Source organism: Marmota monax, unplaced genomic scaffold (assembly GCF_021218885.2).
Source record: "Marmota monax isolate L192 unplaced genomic scaffold, Marmota_monax_Labrador192_F-V1.1 WCK01_AAM20220418_F8-fsc00116, whole genome shotgun sequence".
In the NCBI taxonomy this organism is placed as follows: Eukaryota; Metazoa; Chordata; class Mammalia; order Rodentia; family Sciuridae; genus Marmota; species Marmota monax.
Genome location: NW_026695220.1, coordinates 4,320,024 through 4,341,649, shown reverse-complemented (window position 1 = coordinate 4,341,649; position 21,626 = coordinate 4,320,024). Strand labels below are relative to the sequence as shown.

The 21,626-nt window shown below is 35.5% G+C and overlaps 1 protein-coding gene and 1 non-coding gene across 2 annotated transcripts in view; one reads left to right on the top strand and one right to left on the bottom strand.

Moving 5' to 3' along the window:
- Eys (eyes shut homolog) overlaps nucleotides 1-21,626 on the top strand; it is a 1,592,434-nt gene that overhangs the window by 1,431,998 nt on the left and 138,810 nt on the right. The window contains 1 exon segment of the mRNA XM_046432606.1: nucleotides 17,874-18,046. Coding sequence (XP_046288562.1) covers nucleotides 17,874-18,046 — 173 coding nt within the window.
- On the bottom strand, nucleotides 1,179-1,285 carry LOC124085093 (U6 spliceosomal RNA). The gene has a single exon (XR_006849334.1). It is a non-coding gene; the product is annotated as a U6 spliceosomal RNA (small nuclear RNA).

The window sequence follows — 21,626 nt, the reverse complement described above, 5'->3', positions numbered from 1 at the left end:
TTTTCCTATATTTATGCCTTTAATTTCTTTCGTCTGTCTAATTGTTCTGGCTAGTGTTTCAAGAACTATGTTGAATAGAAGTGGTGAGAGAGGACATCCCTGTCTTGTTCCAGATTTTAGAGGGAATGCCTTCAATTTTTCTCCATTTAGAATGATGCTGGCATGAGGCTTAGAGTATGTAGCTTTTGCCATTTTGAGGTAATTTCCTGTTATCCCTAATTTTTCTAGAGTTTTGGACATAAAGCGATGCTGTATTTTGTCGAATGCTTTTTCAGCATCTATCGAAATGATCATATGGTTCTTATCTTTAAGTCTATTGATGTGGTGAATTACATTTATTGATTTCCGTATATTGAACCAGGCTTGCATCCCAGGGATGAATCCCACTTGGTCATGGTACACAGTCTTTTTGATATGTTTTTGTATCCAATTTGCCAGAATTTTATTGAGGATTTTTGCATCTAAATTCATTAGGGATATTGGTCTGTAGTTTTCTTTCTTTGAGGTGTCTTTATCTGGTTTGGGAATCAGGATGATATTGGCCTCATAGAATGAATTTGGAAGTACTCCCTCTTTTTCTATCTCCTGAAATAGATTGTAGAGTATTGGTATTAGTTCTTCTTTAAAGTTCTTGTCAAACTCTGCTGTATATCCATCCGGTCCTGGGCTTTTCTTGGTTGGTAGTCTTTTGATGGCTTATTCTATTTCCTCACTTGATATTGGTCTGTTTAGGTTGTTTATATCATCCTGACTCAATCTGGGTAGTTCATATGTCTTAAGGAATTTATCGATGCCTTCATTATCCTCTATTTTATTAGAGTATAGGGTTTCAAAATAATTTCTAATTATCTTCTGTATTTCTGAATTGTCTGTTGTGATGTTGCCCTTTTCATCCCATAAGCTAGTGATTTGAGCTCTCTCTCTTCTTCTCTTTGTTAGCGTGGCTAGTGGTCTATCAATCTTATTTATTTTTTCAAAGAACCAACTTTTAGTTTTGTCAATTTTTTCTATTGTTTCTTTTACTTCGATTTCATTGATTTCAGCTCTGATTTTAATTATTTCTTGCCTTCTACTGTATTTGCTGCTGATTTGTTCTTCTTTTTCTAAGGCTTCGAGGTGTAGTGTGAGGTCATTTATTTGTTGGCTTTTCCTTCTTTTAAGGAATGAACTCCATGAAAAAAAATATGGAACGCTTCACGAATTTGCGTGTCATCCTTGCGCAGGGGCCATGCTAATCTTCTCTGTATCGTTCCAATTTTAGTATGTGTGCTGCTGAACCAAGCACAAGAGAGAGAGAGAGAGAATTTTTTAATATGTATTTTCTTTTTAGTTTTCGCCAGACACAACATCTTTGTTTGTATGTGGTGCTGAGGATCGAACCCGGGCCACACGCATTCCAGGCAAGCATGCTATCACTTGAGCCACATCCCCAGCTCTCTGATTTTAATTATCTCCTGTATTCTACTAATTTTTTTGTTGGTTTGTTCTTCTTTTTCTAGGGCTTTGAGATGCAATGTTGGGTCATTTTTGTTGTTGTTGTTGAATTTTTCTTCTTTTAAGGAATTAACTCCATGCAATGAACTTTCCTATTAGTACTGCCTTCATAGTATCCCAGAGATGTTGTATCTGTGTTCTCATTTACCTCTACGAATTTTTAAATCTCCTCCTTGATGTCTTCTGCAATCCATTGTTCATTCAGTAGTGTATTATTTACTCTCCAGGTGTTGGAATTAGCTTTTATTTTTTATATTATCATTGTTTTCTAGTTTCATTCCATTACGATCTGATACAATGCAAGGTAGTATCTCTACTTTTTTGTATTTGCTAAGAGTTGCTTTGTGGCATAATATGTGGTCTATTTTAGAGAAGGATCCATATGTTGCTGATAAGAATGTGTATTTGCTCATTGAAGGATGAACTATTCTATATATGTCAGTTAAGGCTAAGTTATTGATTGTATTATTGAGTTCTATAATTTCTTTGTTCACCTTTTGTTTGAAAGATCTACCCAGTGGTGAAAGAGGTGTGTTAAAGTTACCCAGAATTATTGTGTTGTGGTCTATTTGACTCTTGAACTTGAGAAGAGTTTGTTTTATGAACATAGATGCTCCATTATTAGGGGTATATATAGTTATAATTGTTATGTCTTGTTGATGTATGGTTCCCTTGAGCAGTATGTAGTGGCCTTCTTTATCTCTTTTGGTTAACTTTAGCTTGAAATCTACTTTATTTAATATGAGGATAAAAACCCCTGCTTGCTTCCACAGTCCATGTGAGTGGTATTATTTTTCTCAACCTTTCGCATTCAGTCTGTGGATGTCTTTTTCTACGAAATGAGTCTCTTGGAGGCAGCATATTGTTGGGTCTTTTTGTTTTGATCCAGTCTGCTAGTCTATGTCTTTTGATTGGTGAGTTTAGCCACTAACATTCAGGGTTATTATTGAGGCATGGTTTGTATTCCCAGCCATTTTTGTTTATTTTTGTTAACTTTACTTGGTTTCCCCTTCGATTAGTTTTTCTTTTAGTGTAATACCTTTGTATGCTGATTTTCATCATTTTTTTTCATTTGCTCTTCATGGAATATTTCACAGAGGACATTATTTAGCGCAGGCTTTCTAGTTGTAAATTCTTTTAACTTTTGTTTTTATTTCATCATCAAATCTAAAGCTTAATTTTGCTGAATATAATTCTTGGTTGACATCAATTTTCTTTTGGAGTTTGGTATATGTTGTTGCAGGATCTCCTGGCTTTGAGGATCTGGGTTGAAAAATCTGCTGAAATAGGAATTTGTCTCCCCCTATATATGATATGGTCCCTCTCTCTTGCAACCTTTAAGATTCTATCCTTATTCTGTATGTTAGGCATTTTCATTATAATGTGACTTGGTGTGGATCTGTTGTAATTTTGTACACTTGGCATCCTGTAAACCTCTTGTATTTGATTTTCCAACTCACTCTTCATGCTTGGGAAATTCTCTGATATCATCTCATTGAAGAGATTGTGCATTCCTTTGGTTTGGAACTTTGCACCTTCCTATATCCCAATAACTCTTAGATATGGTCTATTGATGCTATATATAACATCCATAATTCTTGGATGTTCTGTTCATGGTTTCTTACTATCTTCACTATGTGGCCAACTTTATTTTCCAGATTGTACCCCCCCCCTTTTTTTCATTATCTGATGTTCTGTCCTCTAAGTGATCTAGTCTGTTGGTGATGCTTTCTATTGAGATTTTTATTTGGCTTATTGTTTCCTTCATTTCAATTGTTTTTTGCCAGAGTATCTATCTCTTTCTTGAAGTAATCTTTTGCTGCCTGTATTTGCTCTCTTATCTCTTTGTTGGAGTGATCAATTTTTGCCTGTATTTGCTCATTTAAGTCATTCTTTAATTCATAGATCATTTTAATTATGAACCTTCTGAACTCCTTCTCTGACATTTTATCAACTTTGCTGTCCATGGGTTCTGTTATTGTTGTATCCTGGTTTGTTTGGGGCACTTTCCTCCCTTGTTTTTTTCATATTGTTTATGTGTCTTCCTTTCTTGCAGTGTGGATCTGAGATATTACAGTTTCTACTCTATAATCTTCTGGTATCCATGCAGATTATCTGTTCACCTTGATGTTAGGCTTCCAGACCCTGCAGCTGTCCCTCAGTGTATGCTACAGCAACTAAAGGTGGTGACTCAAGATAGCATTGGAGGTGTCCCAAGATGGGTGCAGGTCTTTTAGAGATGGGTCTGAAGGGGTGGGCTTACACTGTCTTTGGGATGCCTGCCCTTAGATGCAGCTGCTTCTAGGCCCTGTCTGTTGTAAAAGGTAGAGGCTACTGCATGGGGAAGGCTATGGCGATATCTGCAGTGTCCCAAGATGGAAGCAGGTTAGGCCTGGGTTCCCAGGAGGAAGGTGAGGTAGGGTGGTGGACTAATACCTACCCTGGGCCTGGCAGGTCTGCGGAGGCGGTCCTGTGCCAGAGTCTGAGCTCCAGCGGGTGTCTGCTGGTAGCGGGATAGACCCAGGCCTACCCTGGGCCTGGGTCCCAAGCAGGTGGGCAGAGGCAGATTTGGCTGAATCTGTATTTTTGTCAATTTCCTAGCAATTTATCTGTAAAACTAATTAAGAACTACTAATTGAGACTAAAATCATGGTAAGTTACAGTCATGCTTTATGTCTTTCTATCCTAAAGACCAACCTGTGGCCTGTGTCAGGACTTCATAAATATTTTTTGAATGCCTGAATGGATAAGCAAAAGTATGAATATGTCAAAGAAGAGAGAAATTACTTCTGGCCACTGTGTCATTAAGATGATGACACTGAAATCGTCCTTGGATTATGAAAAGAATGTCTAATTTTCTGCCCAAAAAGAGTCAAGCACAGAGGATTGATTCTCATGGAGCAGCCATGAGACAATGGACATAAATTTTTTAATTGGAGAACATCCAGCTTTTCAACCTACACCACAAAAAGAAGCAGCCTACTTGTCCAGAATTGAGGTCTACCCTAATACCATTGAATTACTTAGTACCTTGCAGAAAAAAAGCATTACTACTGAACTACAAAAAAGACTTAATTGTTATTTATGAAACATAATTCCTGATTAAGGTAATGGAGGATATTAGATTTTCATTTATAAACTACACATAAGTTGGTATTAATTTAGCTATGTCATTTAGCATAAGACCCAAATGGAAAGAGAGGCAAATACAAATCCAATAAAATCCAATAAAAATGGAAGAGCTCCATGTAGCCAACATAACGTTTTTATAGGACTAATGCAAAAATAAACAACTTGAAGATATGTCATTTCCATGATCTTTAATAAAGTATTTCAATTTGATATGTAATATTTTATAGCAAAGTCACATTTTAAAATAATAATATCCTCAAGGGAAAAAAAAAAGAAGACTTCTCTGTTCTAAGAATTTACATGGCATTTTTTCATTATGTTAATAAAGAGTATTTGATATTAAATGTAAAAATATGTTCAAGGTGTTCCTATTTGACCCACTTAAGATTTCAAAAATCAGGATTTGATCGACTGTTTGAAAAGTAAATTTGACATGAAAGAAGCCTTTAAAAACTTATAAAATTAGTTCGTATTTTTGCTCAAGAATCAAACTAGACCAAGGTTTATTTAAATAAGATATTTAAGAATAACTTAACATAGAATAAAGCACACAATCTCAAGTGCACCCCATGAATTTATACATGTGTGTACACCCTAGTAACCACAACCCAGATCAGGATGTACAGTACTCCCAGCATTCTGCATGGCTGCTTTAGGTCCCCTGACAGCCCACACCCTCTGTTGCAAAGGTAACAAAAGGTAATCTCTAGTCAGGAGATTTTTGAAACTAAATATAAGTGAAAAGTTTTCTGTAAGAGAAACTTCAGATATCTTTGGCTGTTTTTTATTTAATTATAGAAGTTTCACATGTATCTCCTCAGTAGTAAGAACACTTTAGGAACTTGTTTCTTAAAAGAAAAACATTATACTCTGTAGTTTATTATTTCACCTATTTTTTCATATAGTTTCATTTGTTAATTCCTTTAACAGATATTCCTTGGGTAAGCATTGTGTGCCAGCTACTGTCCTGGGCTGGGCAAACATGGTTCCTCAGAACACAGTAAGGATTCTGCTCTCCTGGAATTCACACTCTAGATAGAAGATGAACACATCAATATGCAATTGAATAAACTAGTAAAAAATGAAAGCATTTCAAGTGTCACCAGTTTTAATAAATATACTAAGAGTTATGAAATTAAGGATGAGCAGTCAGAGCCTACACAGGATGACAGACTCTTCTTGGGATAACGTGTAGTCTGAGACTTAACAAGGGAAGAGCCCTCAGTTATGCAAATCATACAAAGAGGAAAAACACTTCTAGGCAAAGCACATAAGACCTAACTGGGAACCAAACACAGAAGGTTCACAAAACAGAGATCAGGGACATAGTTTCGGTTCCCTGGCAAGAAAGCAGAGATGGTAGCACAAGGTCAGACACAAGCAACTTATTGACAGTGATCATCACAAGGAGCAAGTATTGGACAAAAAAAAAAAGAAAGAAAGAAAACAAAACAGGGGGAAAGCCAATGGGAAAAGGGTTATAGAGTCACTATTATTGGGATTCTGTTCTGCTGGACCTTGTGAGAAGCCTATCATTGGCACATTCTGACCTTCACACATACAGTTCCCTGTTTGAAACACTCCCCAATATCCACCTAGCCCAATTTCTCACTTCTTTTTTTTTTGTAACTGATGCATGCTAATTATGTAGAATAGTGGGTATCATTGTGGCATATTCATACATGCGTTATAATATAATTTGATCTGTTTCACTCCCCACCAATTCCTTGCTTTTTAATTTAATTATTAATTCCACTGAAAATGCTCCCTTGATCACCCATTTAAAATAGGCCCTCCTGTGTTCTGCAGCACCATGTAATATTCTTTTTTAGTACTTAACATAATTTGTCATTTTAGATTTATCCACTTAATTCCTTAATTTTCCTCATTCAGATTACAAATACAATGCAAAATGAGACTATATCTATTTTATTCGCCCTAGGGTTACAGTGCCTGGCAGTAACATGGCTTAGGGAAGAAGTCCAGTAAATGTTGGGTGGATGAATGGATGAGAAGGACTGAAGATAAAAGTAACCAGCTCTGATTGAAGCATGGCAGAATGGGTCAAAGGCCTTCCCCTTTTCCCCACATGGAGGCTTATAGGACATCTTTAAGGAACTTCAGTGCAAAATCAAATGCAACATGATAGTCCTGCCTTTAGAAAATGCTGTATCCCTGAAAAATATTTGTATAAAGCCATTTACTGGAAACTCCGGTGAAATCTTTTGCAATAAGATGTAGTATCCCTTAAATAGTCCGTTTTATACATCATGATCTTCATACTTCCCAAGAGAATGGAGACAGTTACTAACACTATTTGGGGGGATAAAATGACTGCTGAAGAAATTCCAGAGTAGCTAGTTCTTTTGTTCTTTTTAAAAAGAAATTACTTGATTTTAGATATCAGAGGGTTGAAAGTGGCTGCAGGTTCTTTTCAGTGTGTATCTTTTTTCTAGTTCAAGAAGCTAAATCGGGTTTGGGAAAATGCTGACATAGTATTAATAATATAAGTTGTGTCTTGTCTTTAAAAATCCTGTAGAATAGTAAAACTTCTAAGTCCCAAGGATAGCAATGATATAACTAAAGTTCTGTTTTTCGACCCAGGTTTCTTTTTCTTTTTTCTTACTTTTATTAGATTTAAAAGCAACTGAAACAAGTCAATATTTCCTTACCCTTTTTGCTCTTTAATGTAGATAAAACTTATGTCAAAACTTCAACTCAACTATATGATTAATGGAAATAACATCTTCAGGCTGAAGACTAATATTTTGCATATATGTGCCACAGGGTGGGAAATAAGAAGGATTAACTTTAAGGAACATGAGTTCAGAAATGAATTTCAACTGAAGATTGAATAAATTCTGAGAAAAAAAAATGTATTCAAATGTGTCTGTTCAAGTACCATTTTAAGTTGCTTAGAAATTTTTTATTCAGTTTGAACTGGAAAGTTTGCATTATAACCCATCTATGTTACTTGCCAGAAAATGTAACTTTTAAAACCAGAAAATAGTTCAAAACAATAAAACAAAACTTCAAATGAATCTTACTTTTAAAATAAAAAAAGAAAATAGAAGTTCTCTCTGGCATTCAGAGATCTGCTTGATGCCATGACATGTCTCAGAAGAGGTTTTCTGAACCCAATAGGTAATCCCTTTCCAAGCCAGTTCTATTTCTGTGCAATAGTGAGCCTAGCAGTTTTGGATTTGTTGAGTAAAGCAATTTAGGAATTGCTTCCTGCAGATGGAGATGCATTTTATAGTGAATCATTGGAGCTTTAAAAATAACAAACTGCTGTAAAAGAAGCTTAAAATGATCCCCCAAATCGTGAAATCTTATCTGGCCCATCTGATGGAGCAATTGAGGGGAAAGAAACTAATTGAAACTATTGAAACAGCAGAGAAAGTTGACTGTTCTTCTTCTTCTTTTTTAATCCATTTAACGTAAAAGAAAATTGTCACATCTAATAGAGTGTCAAAAAAAAAAGTGTTAACTAGGTATAAATGCCTTTTAAAACTGTCCTTCTCCATCCATAAGGTCACAGAGCTGAGAAGCTTGCCTCCAGCAGAAGTTCCCTTTGATGAGGGCTGGCCATTGTACAGGGTTTTCAAAGAAATAGCACTGTCCATTCTAACGTCACATCAACTGACTCCAAGAAGAAATTCAGTCTTTTCCTGTGCAAAGAAGTTCCAAACTAAAACTTTTAATTGAAAAGGCCTGAAGCCACTTTCAATCTCTTGTATTTTAAAACTCAAATTACTCTTTTTAGGATTAAAAAAGAAAAAAAAAAAGGTGGGGGGGAAGAAGCTCATTATTTCAAAGGCAGAGAAGAAGGGATTTATTTTCAGTAGCTCCTTTGTCAGGGATGCTGTTTCCAGTTCTCCAATCTTAGTATCCCAGTTTCATCAGCATAACACAAAATATCCCTCTAAGATCATACCCTAAATATGTGTATATTTGAACCCTAATATGATAATACCACAGTTATATTAAATAGGTAAAATTGTTAAATAGTTAAAATAAAATCACAGCCTTTCTACTTCACAATTAGTTTAAAATGAGAAATCTTTGCATTTAATTAATACATTTGGAATAACAATAGGCTAAGGGAAATAGAGGGTGATCATCCCCCAGGTGTCTGGGACTGTTCCAGTTGACACCTATTGTCCTAGCATCCTGTCCCTTCTAGCACTCTTTCCAGAAGTTTCATTTTATAAAGACTCATCATCATAATCATTTTAAATAAATGCATGAAAATGAGTTGGGTGGGTTTTGTCCAGCCATTTGTCCTTGATAGACATAGCATTCATCGTCATGACTGTGCCCAAGAAGCTAACCAAAATGTCCTCAGGAAGAACAGATATTTCATAATTATGTAATCCATGGCAATTGCACTTATGAGATTATGTATTCCTTTAAACGTAAAAACAACTCTACCACACCATGTCACTATACACATGATATCTTTCCATTTAGTGATAACAAAAATACAATGTGTAAGTATTTTTAGTGCAAACATCCTTGTTTCACTATAGAGTAAATAGCTGGTTTAGCACTTTAAATACTGAAGGTATTGGAGTCAAAGTTTTCTCTCCTTCAGTTATCTCTCTCCCTCTACCAACTAGCATTATCATCCATGGGTTCTCTTAATTTTAATCAAAATCTGCTTATATTTATAACATTTCTACATAGCACATTTTTAGCACATCTGTGGATGCTTCAGATAATATGCATAACAATGAACTCATTATATTCTATCCCTACTTTCTAAATGTGTATTCTTTAGTTCCAAAATGGCACCAAAATCTACTCAATTGCCCAACCAGAAACCAAACATCAAGATAAAGAGACATTTTTCCTCCTGAACATCTCTCATATCATTTCTGTCCATTCCTATTTCCACTGAGTTTATCTATAGTTGTTCTTGAATTTCTGCACATAACTCAGGGTCTGGTCAGGAGTCAGCTCAATGGCACAGAAATTTTCCAGCATGAGCAAGGTCTTGGTTTTGGTCCCATGCACTGAAAAAAAAAAAAGTAATTAATACCAGGTGATTAACTTTTAAGAAGTAAAGGATACATTAAAGATTTCAGGTGTAGTGTAGTGGATATAGGAAGACATTCCTATCACTAGGGCTGAGAAAGAGAACCCAAGGAAGGAACAAATTGGAAAACACACACATACACCCACAAGCTGGTACTAAGGCATGTCAGGGAGATTGTGGTCATTGGATGACAGTTCACTGAAGAGCCTCAGGCCAGGACTGGAAGGAGAAAGCTATGCATTGGAGTGCTAAAGAAACTTACTAGGAAGCCACTTTCTGGGCACTCCTGAAACTCACTGGAAGCTGCCCTATAGGGTATTAGGGAGCTCACTGAGAAATCACCCACAGTAGTGCTCCTGAACTTGGTAGAATTCTGCTCACCAGAGCACTTGTAAAACTGTTTAGACCACCCACTAGTGGGCAGGAAAGCTCCCTAAAAAGCCTGAAGGGCAAAGGAGCTGCTGAAAATTGCTGGGAATCTGCCCACTAGGGCACCTGGGATTTTAGCTGGGATTTCAGATGGGGCATGGGCCAATTTTCTTCCTGCGGAAGTTCTGCAGAGTCTTGCTGGAGGGCGAGCATAACTGAGTTTTCTTCACATGCCTCCAACATAAGTAAGAAGAGAGGGAAGTACACCACTCCCATGGAAGAAAAAAACGCTTTTTCAGCGTCATACTAATAAAGCTTAACATCCTTTTAGTTGGCAAAGGGTCATTTTTGTACCACAAAGAAGGGAAGTAAAAGGTGGATCTGGACCTGAGAGACAGTAAATTAATAACTGATACACTCTGTTCCAGATTTACTGCTCTCTACTATATTTTCCATACTGTAGTCCTAAAATGATAGTTCTAAAACACAGTATGATTACTTCCCTAACCAAAACCCTTTGATGCCTAATGCTCACTGATAATTGATGCTCAAATTCTTAACAAGGTCAGAGTCATCTTGTATCTCAACTCAGTCCTACTTATGCTCTATGCTTCAAATACATTGCTCTGATTGAAGTGGATGGAACAAATGATGTGTTGAAGGAGAAAAGGAATCAAAGCCAAAATTAATGAAAATATCTTGCCAGATAAGTTTGCATTGTTATTTAGGATAATGTAAATATGTAGTCTATGCTACAGGGAGGAAGCCCCATGATATGAAGATCTACACTAGGGCCAAAAACAAGAAAATGATCTCTTGCATGGTAGTAAATATTGAGTGGTGAATTTGATTTTGTTTCTTATAATTAGCCCCCTAAACTTGTGTCTGGGATTTAGAATTATAATCTAAAGAAATCATGTGGTTTCGATAGGTGGCATTATACATCTTGCCCATTAGTAATCTCTGGTGTACATTGCTCAACCCCACTGATTCTATATAAGAAATTTGGGACAATTCCAAAGGTCACCTTCTTGTCCTCAGTGACAGAAAACACATACATTAAAGGCAAGCCAGCTGAATCAATGTATTTATAGGCAAGAAATCTAAATTTCTTTCTTTCTCTTTTCTTTATTAGAAAATTATAGCTATACATAGCAGTTGGGTTCATTTTGACAAAATCATATATGCAAGAAATTTGATTCAATCCCCATTCTCCCTCACCTTACCTTCCCTACCCTTTATTCCCTCCCCCTCCCCCCAATCTCCTTCCTGTATTCTATTAATCTTTCTTTTGTTCCTCTATTTATTTATTTTTGATTGGTGATTTCTATGTATACATAAAGGTAGAATCACCTGTGGTGTTTTCCATATATGCATATAACATGATTTTATTAAATTCATTTCCTGTTTCCTCCCCTTTCTTGTCCCTCCACCCTCCCTTTGATCTACCCTATATTTTTGTGATATCTAACCCCCCTTAACCAAAAGTTGAAGCATAAAAATTCAATGGCAGAAAGAATGTGGAATAGTGAGAAACTGCAAAAACTTACATTTCTCATTGCAATTTCAACCTGGGAATGAAGCCATACCCACAAAGAATGTTCATAAATATGTACCTTTCTAGAGAATTGGTATTTACTATTCCTTGTGTTTCTAAGGAATACATTTTCTATGCAATTTTGTAACTAGATCTTAATATCTAAAAGGAATAACTATAACATTGTATGCTGTGTTTTTACCTTCCTGACAATAGGTGAATCCACCATTGTGAGATATGATTAGAAGTTGTATGTATGTGAACATTATTAAAGTCAAGGGAATGGGTTGTTGGCTTAAATATTTTAAGATAATTTTGTTTCTTGATAATATAAGTTAAAATAGCATATTCAAAAGCTTAGTCTTAAATAGCTTCCAAATAGGCACATAATCTTTACAGGATATTACCTGGGAGCTCCTGAGCTTCATAAACATATTATTTACTGATTCTGTTATATTAAATTCCACCCAAATTGCACTTACCATTCATGAGACTGGAGACTGGCTAATTTTGCAATGAGAACAGAGGCACAAATTCTATTATGAAATTGTTGTTTCAGCACAAAACCTAATCATAAGACTCTAAGATAATTTTTATTTGGAGGAGGTAATTTTTTTCTTAATTGCTAAGGATCAAACCTAGAGCCTCACACATGTTAGGCAAGTAAGTGCTCAATCACTGAGCTACAAACCCAGCCCTTGGAGGCAGTAATTTTAGAAATTGAAATGATACATTCATTCAGTGAAAAATTACTAATGAATTATTTAATTTTGTCACTTGTCATTAATCCACACCTCATCCTTCTTCTGCAGCCCACTGCACCAGATTTCATCACATTGCTCTTATCCTACCACTTACTCATTCAGAATCAACTAGTTATGTGCTTCATCAATGCCTCTTTCCCTAGCATATAATGGGCAACTGATAATGCCAAACAGTGTGCTGGGCACATTCTTTTACAGATCCCATTTAACTTATTTTGATAAATGATTACTTTCACCATGTTAGCTCCCCCTTTGGGGTTTGAAAATTTTTGAGGCTTCTCCCTTGAAAGCAAAATTTTTACTCCATTTCATAAGGACTAAAGAGTCATAAAGCAAAAGACAGGGAAAAGATGTCTCTTCCTGGACAGGAAAAAAAAGGGAGAAGGAATTTCATCAAAATAGAGAAACATCAGTGGATTATACAAAGGGGATGAAGGGAGAGGACAGAAGGATGAGGAAAGGGAAGAACTGTGTAATGAATCTGACCAAACTTTCATGTGTACATAAACGAATGTCCCACACTAAATCCCAACATCAAGTATATCCACAGGAAACTAATTTTAAAAAAACTATAAATAAATTTCAGAAAGATCAGTAGAATAGAGGGAGGGGACCAAGGGCATGAAGAGGGGTAGTGCAGGGGACAGAATTAGAGAAAATTATATTTCATGCTTTTGTGATTATGTCAAAGTATATCCTAATATTATATACAACTAAAAAGAATGAATTAAAATTTTAAAAAAATAAAAAGAATATCTCTTCCTGGATAGACAGTCCCAATACTTTTGCTGGAATGGAAATCTAATCATCTTTTTTCACCAATGAAAACTTCTCTGTGAAAGGAACCATGGTTTTAAGAGGAGGGAAGGGAGAAAAGGAGAGGAGAAAAAAGGAAGAGGAAAGAGAGAGAGAGATTTTTAACATAAATTCAATTTTTCCTCATGAAACACCTACAAGATTGCATTGAACATAAGCTAGAATAGGAAGAAAAAAATGTTTATGTTGTTTGTAAATTCTCCTGGTTTTATGTACTATGACTTCTTATATGATTTCAGCACATATATGATTCCATAATTTACCTCTTTGTTTCTGCCTTTAATAAAAATCTTTTCATATTTAAAAAAAAAAAAATCTTGTATCAGGACATTTTCCCTGAGCTCTCTGTTCATGGGTATATTAAATAGACAGTGTTTTTCCAAGCTCACTTTCTAGGCCACCATGAGACAATTTTGGTTTTCATTTTTCTATCATTTTCATGCTTGGCTACTTTTTTAAAAAGTTAAAAAAAGAAAATTGTTGAACATAGTGATGCTTCCTCCTGCAGAAAGTAGTAAGCACTTAGGTAGCTCCCCAAGAAACAGACAAAGGAAAGCTGTCCATGGTGCTGGATCTCAATCTCCATACACAGCTGACAGCTCCTCCAACAAGAATTCAAGAATTGTGAGGAATATTCCTGTGGAGGAGGGGAGGAACTGCTCTGTAATTAGTGGACTCTGTGATGTTGTGAAATTCATGAAAACAGAATGAAAGCTTGACTGGAATCACAGCTACTTGGGATCTTATTTGCATTCTCTCTTAAGCCTGCAGTGCTATAAATAGAAAAGTCTATACATAGTGATGAGTTGTTTCCACCAATAGTGATTTTATGTTTTAGAAACATCTAGAGACATTACTCGTAAGAATCCATTTCTGCACACTTTCCCACTGAGAATCTCCCTCTCTTGACACTGCAGGTGGCCAACTTTGAAATCTGCTAATGATACATTAGATACAAAGAATGCAAGAAGAATTATTATTCTTTAAGCTAATATGTGCAGAAATCCTTTTAGTTCTAGAAGATTTCCTGGCATCTGGCTATGTTATATAAAAACCGGGCACCTCTTCTAAACCAACATTTTTTATTTTTTTAATTAGCTAATTTTTTTCTAAAAATAATTTTAATACCCATAGAAACTCAATGACAGTCACTCAATATGCTTACCATACTGTAGACTCATAATCTAATATTTGGCAGTTAAAGTGCCAAAACATATAGATGTTTACATATATTTAGATGCATGGTATTTTTTTAAACTAAGCTTTAAACCAACTAAGTGAATGGTTTCCTCCTTCATGTTATAGTTAAGTATAATTGTATATGAAGCAGACTACATATTGTGCTAGTAAAGCAAAAGCTCTCTAATCTTTGTACCTTGATATAGAAATATCTTGTTTTCAGATATATATTAGTTAAAAGTTAAAATATAGTCCAAAGAGTAATAAAATTATAATACCCTGGCATCATGCTAAGAACTCAATAGTAACGAATGCCCATCAAATTTTACTCTTAAAAAGAAAAGTTGTCCCAGGGGGTTGCCCTTAAACTTAAAGTAAACTATACAAGAGGATTACTGATGACTTTAAAAATACAAAATCTTGGCCTCACCCCAGAACTTCCAGATCAGAATCTCAGGAGAGCAGAGGAATATGCACTTTAAAATCCACAGAGAGAACTCTCTAGTAACATCTGTGATTGGACCACAGATAAGCCTCAAAAACTGCTTTCGTAGGAATTCACATGTTACAGAGCTGAAGTTTCAAATTCTTGCTGCATCTACATTTCTTTTTTACATATGCTGTGTGTTACAGAGATTTATTCATGTATTGTATTCCCCAAAGACTATAGAAGTGAGTCTTACTAACTTTCTGGCACATGGCTCTATCTATAACATATGTGTACAGGAAATATTGCTTGAAAGAAACTGGCAAAAAATATGGTATTCTGGTGCACAGGTAAAAACTTCACCAACAACTGGATTCTTTCCCAGACCTACTTTTTATTCATAAAAATGTCACGACTTCCTCAGAGAGGGATTTGTACTATAGTTTCTATGTGGTTTGCTGTTCTTATGAAGGATGAAATTTTTAAAACTTTCTCATATAAAAAATGTACATTTCATGTGATTACATTCTCATATAACTTGTTATACTAAATAGTACCAAACAAATTCTCAGCAATGTCTCAACAAGATAAACTGGGCAAAGAAGGATGATATTGTTTCAATCACTATTTCTGAAAGTCTACTGTTTTATATACAATCCATCAATGGGTATTCCTTTTTCTTGTCAGTGTTACCTTCTGCTTCAGGATGTGGAAAAGCATCAAAGTGGCTTAAGTGACAGAGAAAATCTCTGAGTTTGTAGCTTCTGAATAAGTTGGATCTAGAAATGGGGATCTTTGGCAAGATATGGATAGAAGAAACCATTAGATTCACATGTGGTACAGTCAGTAGCAAAAATAGATTTTAAAAAATCTACTGGTGAAATATCTGGCACTCTAGTCTTTTGAAACTTGAAGGTGTAATTCAAAGTGAAGTACACAGAGGTGCCATCATCTGGAAGAATCTTCAATGGTTAAAATTAACAGTCACTAATGAAAGGCTGAGGGACATCAAGATGGGACAAAGGGCTGTACACTTGCCCTTAGAGAGCCAGAAAAGGTGATTATCTCTATCCTTGAACTATTTTCTATAAAACCTATATTTCCCTCTCCACTATATCTGCCTACTGATGCACAAATAAACACAGTTGTCACCACACAAATTAATACAACCAACTTCTCACAACATCTGATGAAAGCAAAAAGGAAAGGAGACTTGGTTTACCAATAGGACATAAAAATCATGCTGTCCTTGGTTTTAACAGAAAAGCACCTTTTCCGCACCTCAAATCTATTAAGATCTATGTGATCAAAGCACTTAATTAGTGTTCAGATTGGTTTGATTTTCAGATATGTGCTATTCTCCTTTGTCTTGAAAAAAAGTTAATTTGTTATACTCCTAGACATTATCCTAGAATGGAAATCACCATCATAATACTGATCTTTAACTTTTTCCCCAACCTTGAAAACCTATGTGATTTTATATGTTCACTACGTGAAACTGCTATGAAATTGCCCTGAAAGTTATAAAAGGAATAAATTACTGATGGCTTAGAGGATTAGCCTGTGCATTTGTAAAATCCAAGGGTCTCCAAGACTTACATGCCAACAAAGCTAGCTTTTCCTGTTATCTGATACATAAACTTTCTCCATAGCACTTTATCCCACTAACACAAAGAATTAATATCAAAATAAAAACATTTTTAGAAAAGCAAACCTTTTAACAATTCACTTAAATACTAGTTAGTATAGAAGAAATGGTCCTTTCCTGTGAGCAACTTTATTTTGGATTAAGAGAGAACTGAAAAGGAAAAGACCACACAGATGAAAATAGCAAGAGAGAAATACCATGGTATAGGCAAGACTACAACCAGATTAGGAGGCTGAATAATAAAGACAAAATATGCTATCTTTCTAATTATGGAGGCTGGTTCTGACAACTGTCTTTAAGAGCTAACAATCAGGTTGAAAGGTAAGATGTAACAGGGGAAAAAATAAAGATCCACATATGGCAAGGTATGTGGACTAAGGAAATAATGAGAGAGAAAGGGGAGAAAAGAACATCCATATTGAATGAAATTCATATTATTGAAAATGGCAAAAAAATTTCAAACTAGCTTAAAAACATAAAAAGAGGGTAGACTATGCATATTCAAGTAACTACACAGAAACAGCTGATTCTGCTGCCCAAATAATGTCATCAGTAACCTCTCTCCCCAAATCACCCCTATTTTCCTTGCTAGGTATTATCTATCTACTCTTAGCCAGGCTTTCCCTCTGGATGAGCAAATGCCACTAGCAGCTTCAAAAGAGCACTCTCCACAGGCAGCCTGGTGTGCCCCATGTACCCATCTTGCACACTGTGAGTGGTAGCAAGAATAGAGTCTGCCCCTTGTAGACAACATGGCTGAGAATGATGGATGGGTGGGTCCTGCCAAGGAAACTGGGGCTACTGTTACTTTAAAGAGGGGAATGGATACAGGGAAGGCAGAAATAACAGATTCTAAGTCACTTCCCCCTCCTGAGAATGCTTTCCTGGCAAGTAAGAGGAGTATTTTTTCCTGAGCTCTGCTTTCATAGACACTCACAGCCTGGGGCCACCAAACCATATTTTAAGTAGGAGAGTTGTATAGTCATTACAGCTCCCCACTGTGCCTTTTTTCAGAATTACACAAGTGCAGCTTTTGGAGGACTTTGCCCTCAATATAGGGAGCTTATCACAGCTTAAAATTCTCCTCTGAGCTTTAAGCCTGAGATGGCTTTTCCTAATAGACATTTGAAGCACTTTATTGAAGCAGCAGCACACATATTTAATGAATCCCTGAAAAGGCACCTAGTGTGAAATAAAAGATGAGATAAATCAAAAACAAAAATAGATGGCTTAAAATAGCTTTCATTGCTTCTGACAATCTATAAAGCTGTCCATCTGCTTTCAATATACAACACACAGATAAAAATACTCAAACATTAAAACACAGAAAAAAGGGAAAAAAACTCCACTTATTAGATAAGTTGCAATTTTTGTAGTTTTATTTATATATGCATGAGTACATGTGCATGTATGTGTATAAAATATCAGTTGTTTTCTGATTTTTGAAATTGCTTTTCTTTTCTCAGTGATAGTGACAACTGGTTTTGTGAGTGTCCAAGGCTGTACTCAGGGAAGCTGTGCCAGTTTGCAAGTTGTGAAAACAACCCATGTGGAAATGGTGCCACCTGTGTTCCCAAATCCGGAACAGACTTTGTCTGCCTCTGTCCATATGGGAGATCTGGACCCCTCTGCACTGACGGTAAGACATTAAACATGTGGCACAGGCAGAGAGAGATGAAGAGGACAGAAGTGACTTAGAGACATAAAGGATAGCACCTGGTGGATCAAATACATCAGATTCTTGGTTCTTTTCAAATTAGTTGAGACAAGACTCACTACTGACACTGATCACTGAGCAGGTGTTTCTCATACCTATCAAGTAATTGCAAAAGACATAATGAACTTTCCCTGAGGTTAGACTGCAGAAAACCTCTGCATTATAAAATCTCAAAGTCAATCTAATAATAAGAAAGTAACAAGGAAAATCAAGAGCAATACATGGAACCAAAGTATCTTATATCATTTTGGCAAACTGAGGGCATAATAGTAATAAATTTACATATCATAACCCAATTGTTTCACATTTAAACATAACAAAATTATGACTTGGTTATTATATACCAAGAAATTAAATTATGAAGAACAGTTCTATGCCTCTCCTTAGGAAAATTCAGGATGTGGAAAGCCTAAATTGTACAAAATAACAAGATGCTATAATATAAGATTACTTTAAGAAGCAAATTGTCTAAGAATTTAGTGTTAGTTTGATATCAGCATGAAATCAATGTGTATATAAATACTTTCAGAAATAATAAAAAGTAACATATTAATATTTAATCAACACAGGACCAGATATGTTTCATCTTTATTTTTACCATGAGGTAATAAACAATCTGGGAACGTTGGCATATGTCTGTAAACTCAGATGCTTGAGAGGCTGCGACAGGAGAATTGTGAGTTTAAGGCCAGCCTGTGTAAATTAGCAAGAACCCATGGTGGTGGGGATCACACTCCAGAGCTCATGCTTGGCAAGTGCTCTAGCACTGAGCTACTTCCCCATCCCCTGAGAATTTTATTCAGTGTGAGGCAGTGTTATACTAGATGTTAATCAAAGCCATTTTATAAAAAGAAAAACATCATAGACTGCATGAAGTTGAAATCTTGACCTTTCCTATAAAAAAACCTCATGTTTCTCAAACATAATCATTCCATTTAGATAAAAGTTTTTCAAATGATGGGTCCATTCCCAGTCTTCTGACAAATCTTCATAATTCTTTCCAAAGTGGTCGCACTAATTTGTTGTCCTACTAATAATGTATGCGTGCACCTTTCTCTCCACATCCTAACAAGCATTTACTGTTATTTGTATTCTTGATGATTCTCATTCTAATTGGAGTGAGATGAAATCTCAATGTCTATTTGATTTGCATTTCCTTAATTGCTAAAGATATTGATTTTTTCATATATTTGTTGGCTATTTGCATTTCTTCTTTTGAGAAATGTCTGTTTCATATGCCCATTTTGATTAGGTTATTTGGTTGGTTTTTGGTGGAGTTTTTTTGGGAGGCGGGGTGCTTTTCAGTTCTTTATATATTCTAAATATTAATCTGTTGTCATAAGAGTAGCTAGCAAAGATTTTTTCCTTTCTGTAAGCTCTTTCTTCAAGGCCATAGCTATCCCACTCCTTTATATTTATCCAAAAGAACTAAAACCAGCCTACCATATGAAGATGATATATGCATACCATCATTTGTAGTAGGGCAATTCACAATAACCAAGGTATGGAACCAGACCAGATGACCCTCAATAGACAAACGGTATAAGAAAATGTGGCATATGTACACAAAGGGTTTTACTCGGCCATAAAGAAGAATAAAATCATGTCATTTGCTGTTAAATGGATAGAACTGGAGAACATCATGCTAAGTGAAGTAAAACCAGCTCAAAAAGTCAAGGGTTGAATGTTTCTTTCATATATGGAAGCAAGCAAGAAATAAGGAAATTTTTTTTAAAGGGGGAAGTGAATCTCATGAAAATAGAAAAGAAAGCATTGGAGTAGAAAAAGGGAATAGAGAGCACATGAGCAGGGATGAGAAAGGGGAGGAATTTCAGAATAAAATTGAACAAACTTTGCTATGTGAATATTTGAGTATATCACAATAAATTCCTTTTTTATGTATAACTATAATGCACAAATTTAAAAATGGATTAATAGAAGGAAGACCAATAAAGTAGAGATAGGGTATCAGGGTGAGTAAGGAAAAAAAGGAGAGAGAGTAGTTCTGGGGATTTAAATGGAGCAAATTATGTTATATGCAATTCATAAATATGTCAAAATTGAACCTCACAATCTTATAAAACTATAATGCACTAATAATAACATATATTTTAAAAATTAACAAAAAAAATTGAAAATGCAATTGGTTGCAATAAATTTGATTACTAAGGAATGAGTCATCATTTTGCTTCCCAGTTGAAGACTGATTAATCATATAAAATAAGAAATGAAGATTTATATTTATATATCTTCACATATTCATGCACCAAAAAATGATTGTTTATTCCCATCTCTTGGATTTCAATTAGGGTTCAAAAGATGCAGAGATTTATTGATTATTGATACAGGAAAAATAAAACAAAATTTATTAGACTACAAGTAAGAAAATAACTCCTGCATGTACCATCCAGAGGAATTTCTCAAAATAATCAGCCTATCCATTAATATGTACTACAAAGCTACAAATCCAGGTAAAGGTATCAGAAATTTAAAGCTTGTCAAGAAACTCCTGCCCTCACAGAACTAGCCTGCTAATTGAGGAGATGAAAATAAAATAAAAATGGTTCAAGACACAAAAACAAACTTCTGAGAAGAAATTATGAAAGAAATAAACCATAGTGAGAGACAGTAACTATGGTAAAGGGCATTATTGTAGACAGGTTGTCAGGACAACAACTCTCAAAGGAGATATTTGAATGAACACCTAAGGAATAAGGAGCATGCCACATAAAATACAGGAAAAGAAACTGTCCAGATAGAAGTTTCAGAAAATAGAAGACAAGCAAAGATTGAACCTGGGCTTTTGGAAGCATAAAAGGGTGCTGAGACAGGTATGTAAGCATCATAGTCCATTTGGGCTTCTGTAGCAGGATATTACAGACTGGGTTGCTTATAAAGAACAAACATATATTTATTTCCCCATCACAGAAGCTGAGAAGTCCAAGGTAAAAGTGCCAGTAGATCTTGTTATGGTGAGGGCTGGTTTCCTGGTTAGTCCTCTCAATATATCCCCAGTGATACAAAGACTATCCAGCTTGTTTATAAGGGCACTAAATTCATTCATGAAGACTTTGCCCCATGACCTAATCATATACTCTCAAAGACCACCCTTCTGAATACCATTCTATAGGGGAAATTTTTTTGACATACGAATTTGTGGAGACATAAACAGTCTACAGCAACGAGTGAGCAAGGAAGAAAATCACAAATGTTGTTGCCAGGACCTGGATCATAAAAGGCCTTAGAAATATGAGAAGGTTTTGGATTTCCATTTCTAGATGTCTTAAGAAGCCATTGGAAAGTTTTTTAAACAGCCATTGGTGGGTCTTAAACAGACTTACATGTTTAGCTTAACCCATTTTGACTATAACAGAAGAGATTTTGGATGGCTATCATAGTAGTCATGATAAAAGATAATTAAGCATAGAACAGAGGGATGGCAGTGGAGATAGAAATGACTGGGTGCATTTGAAGTCTGTTCCGAGAAAAAAAAAAAATTGAC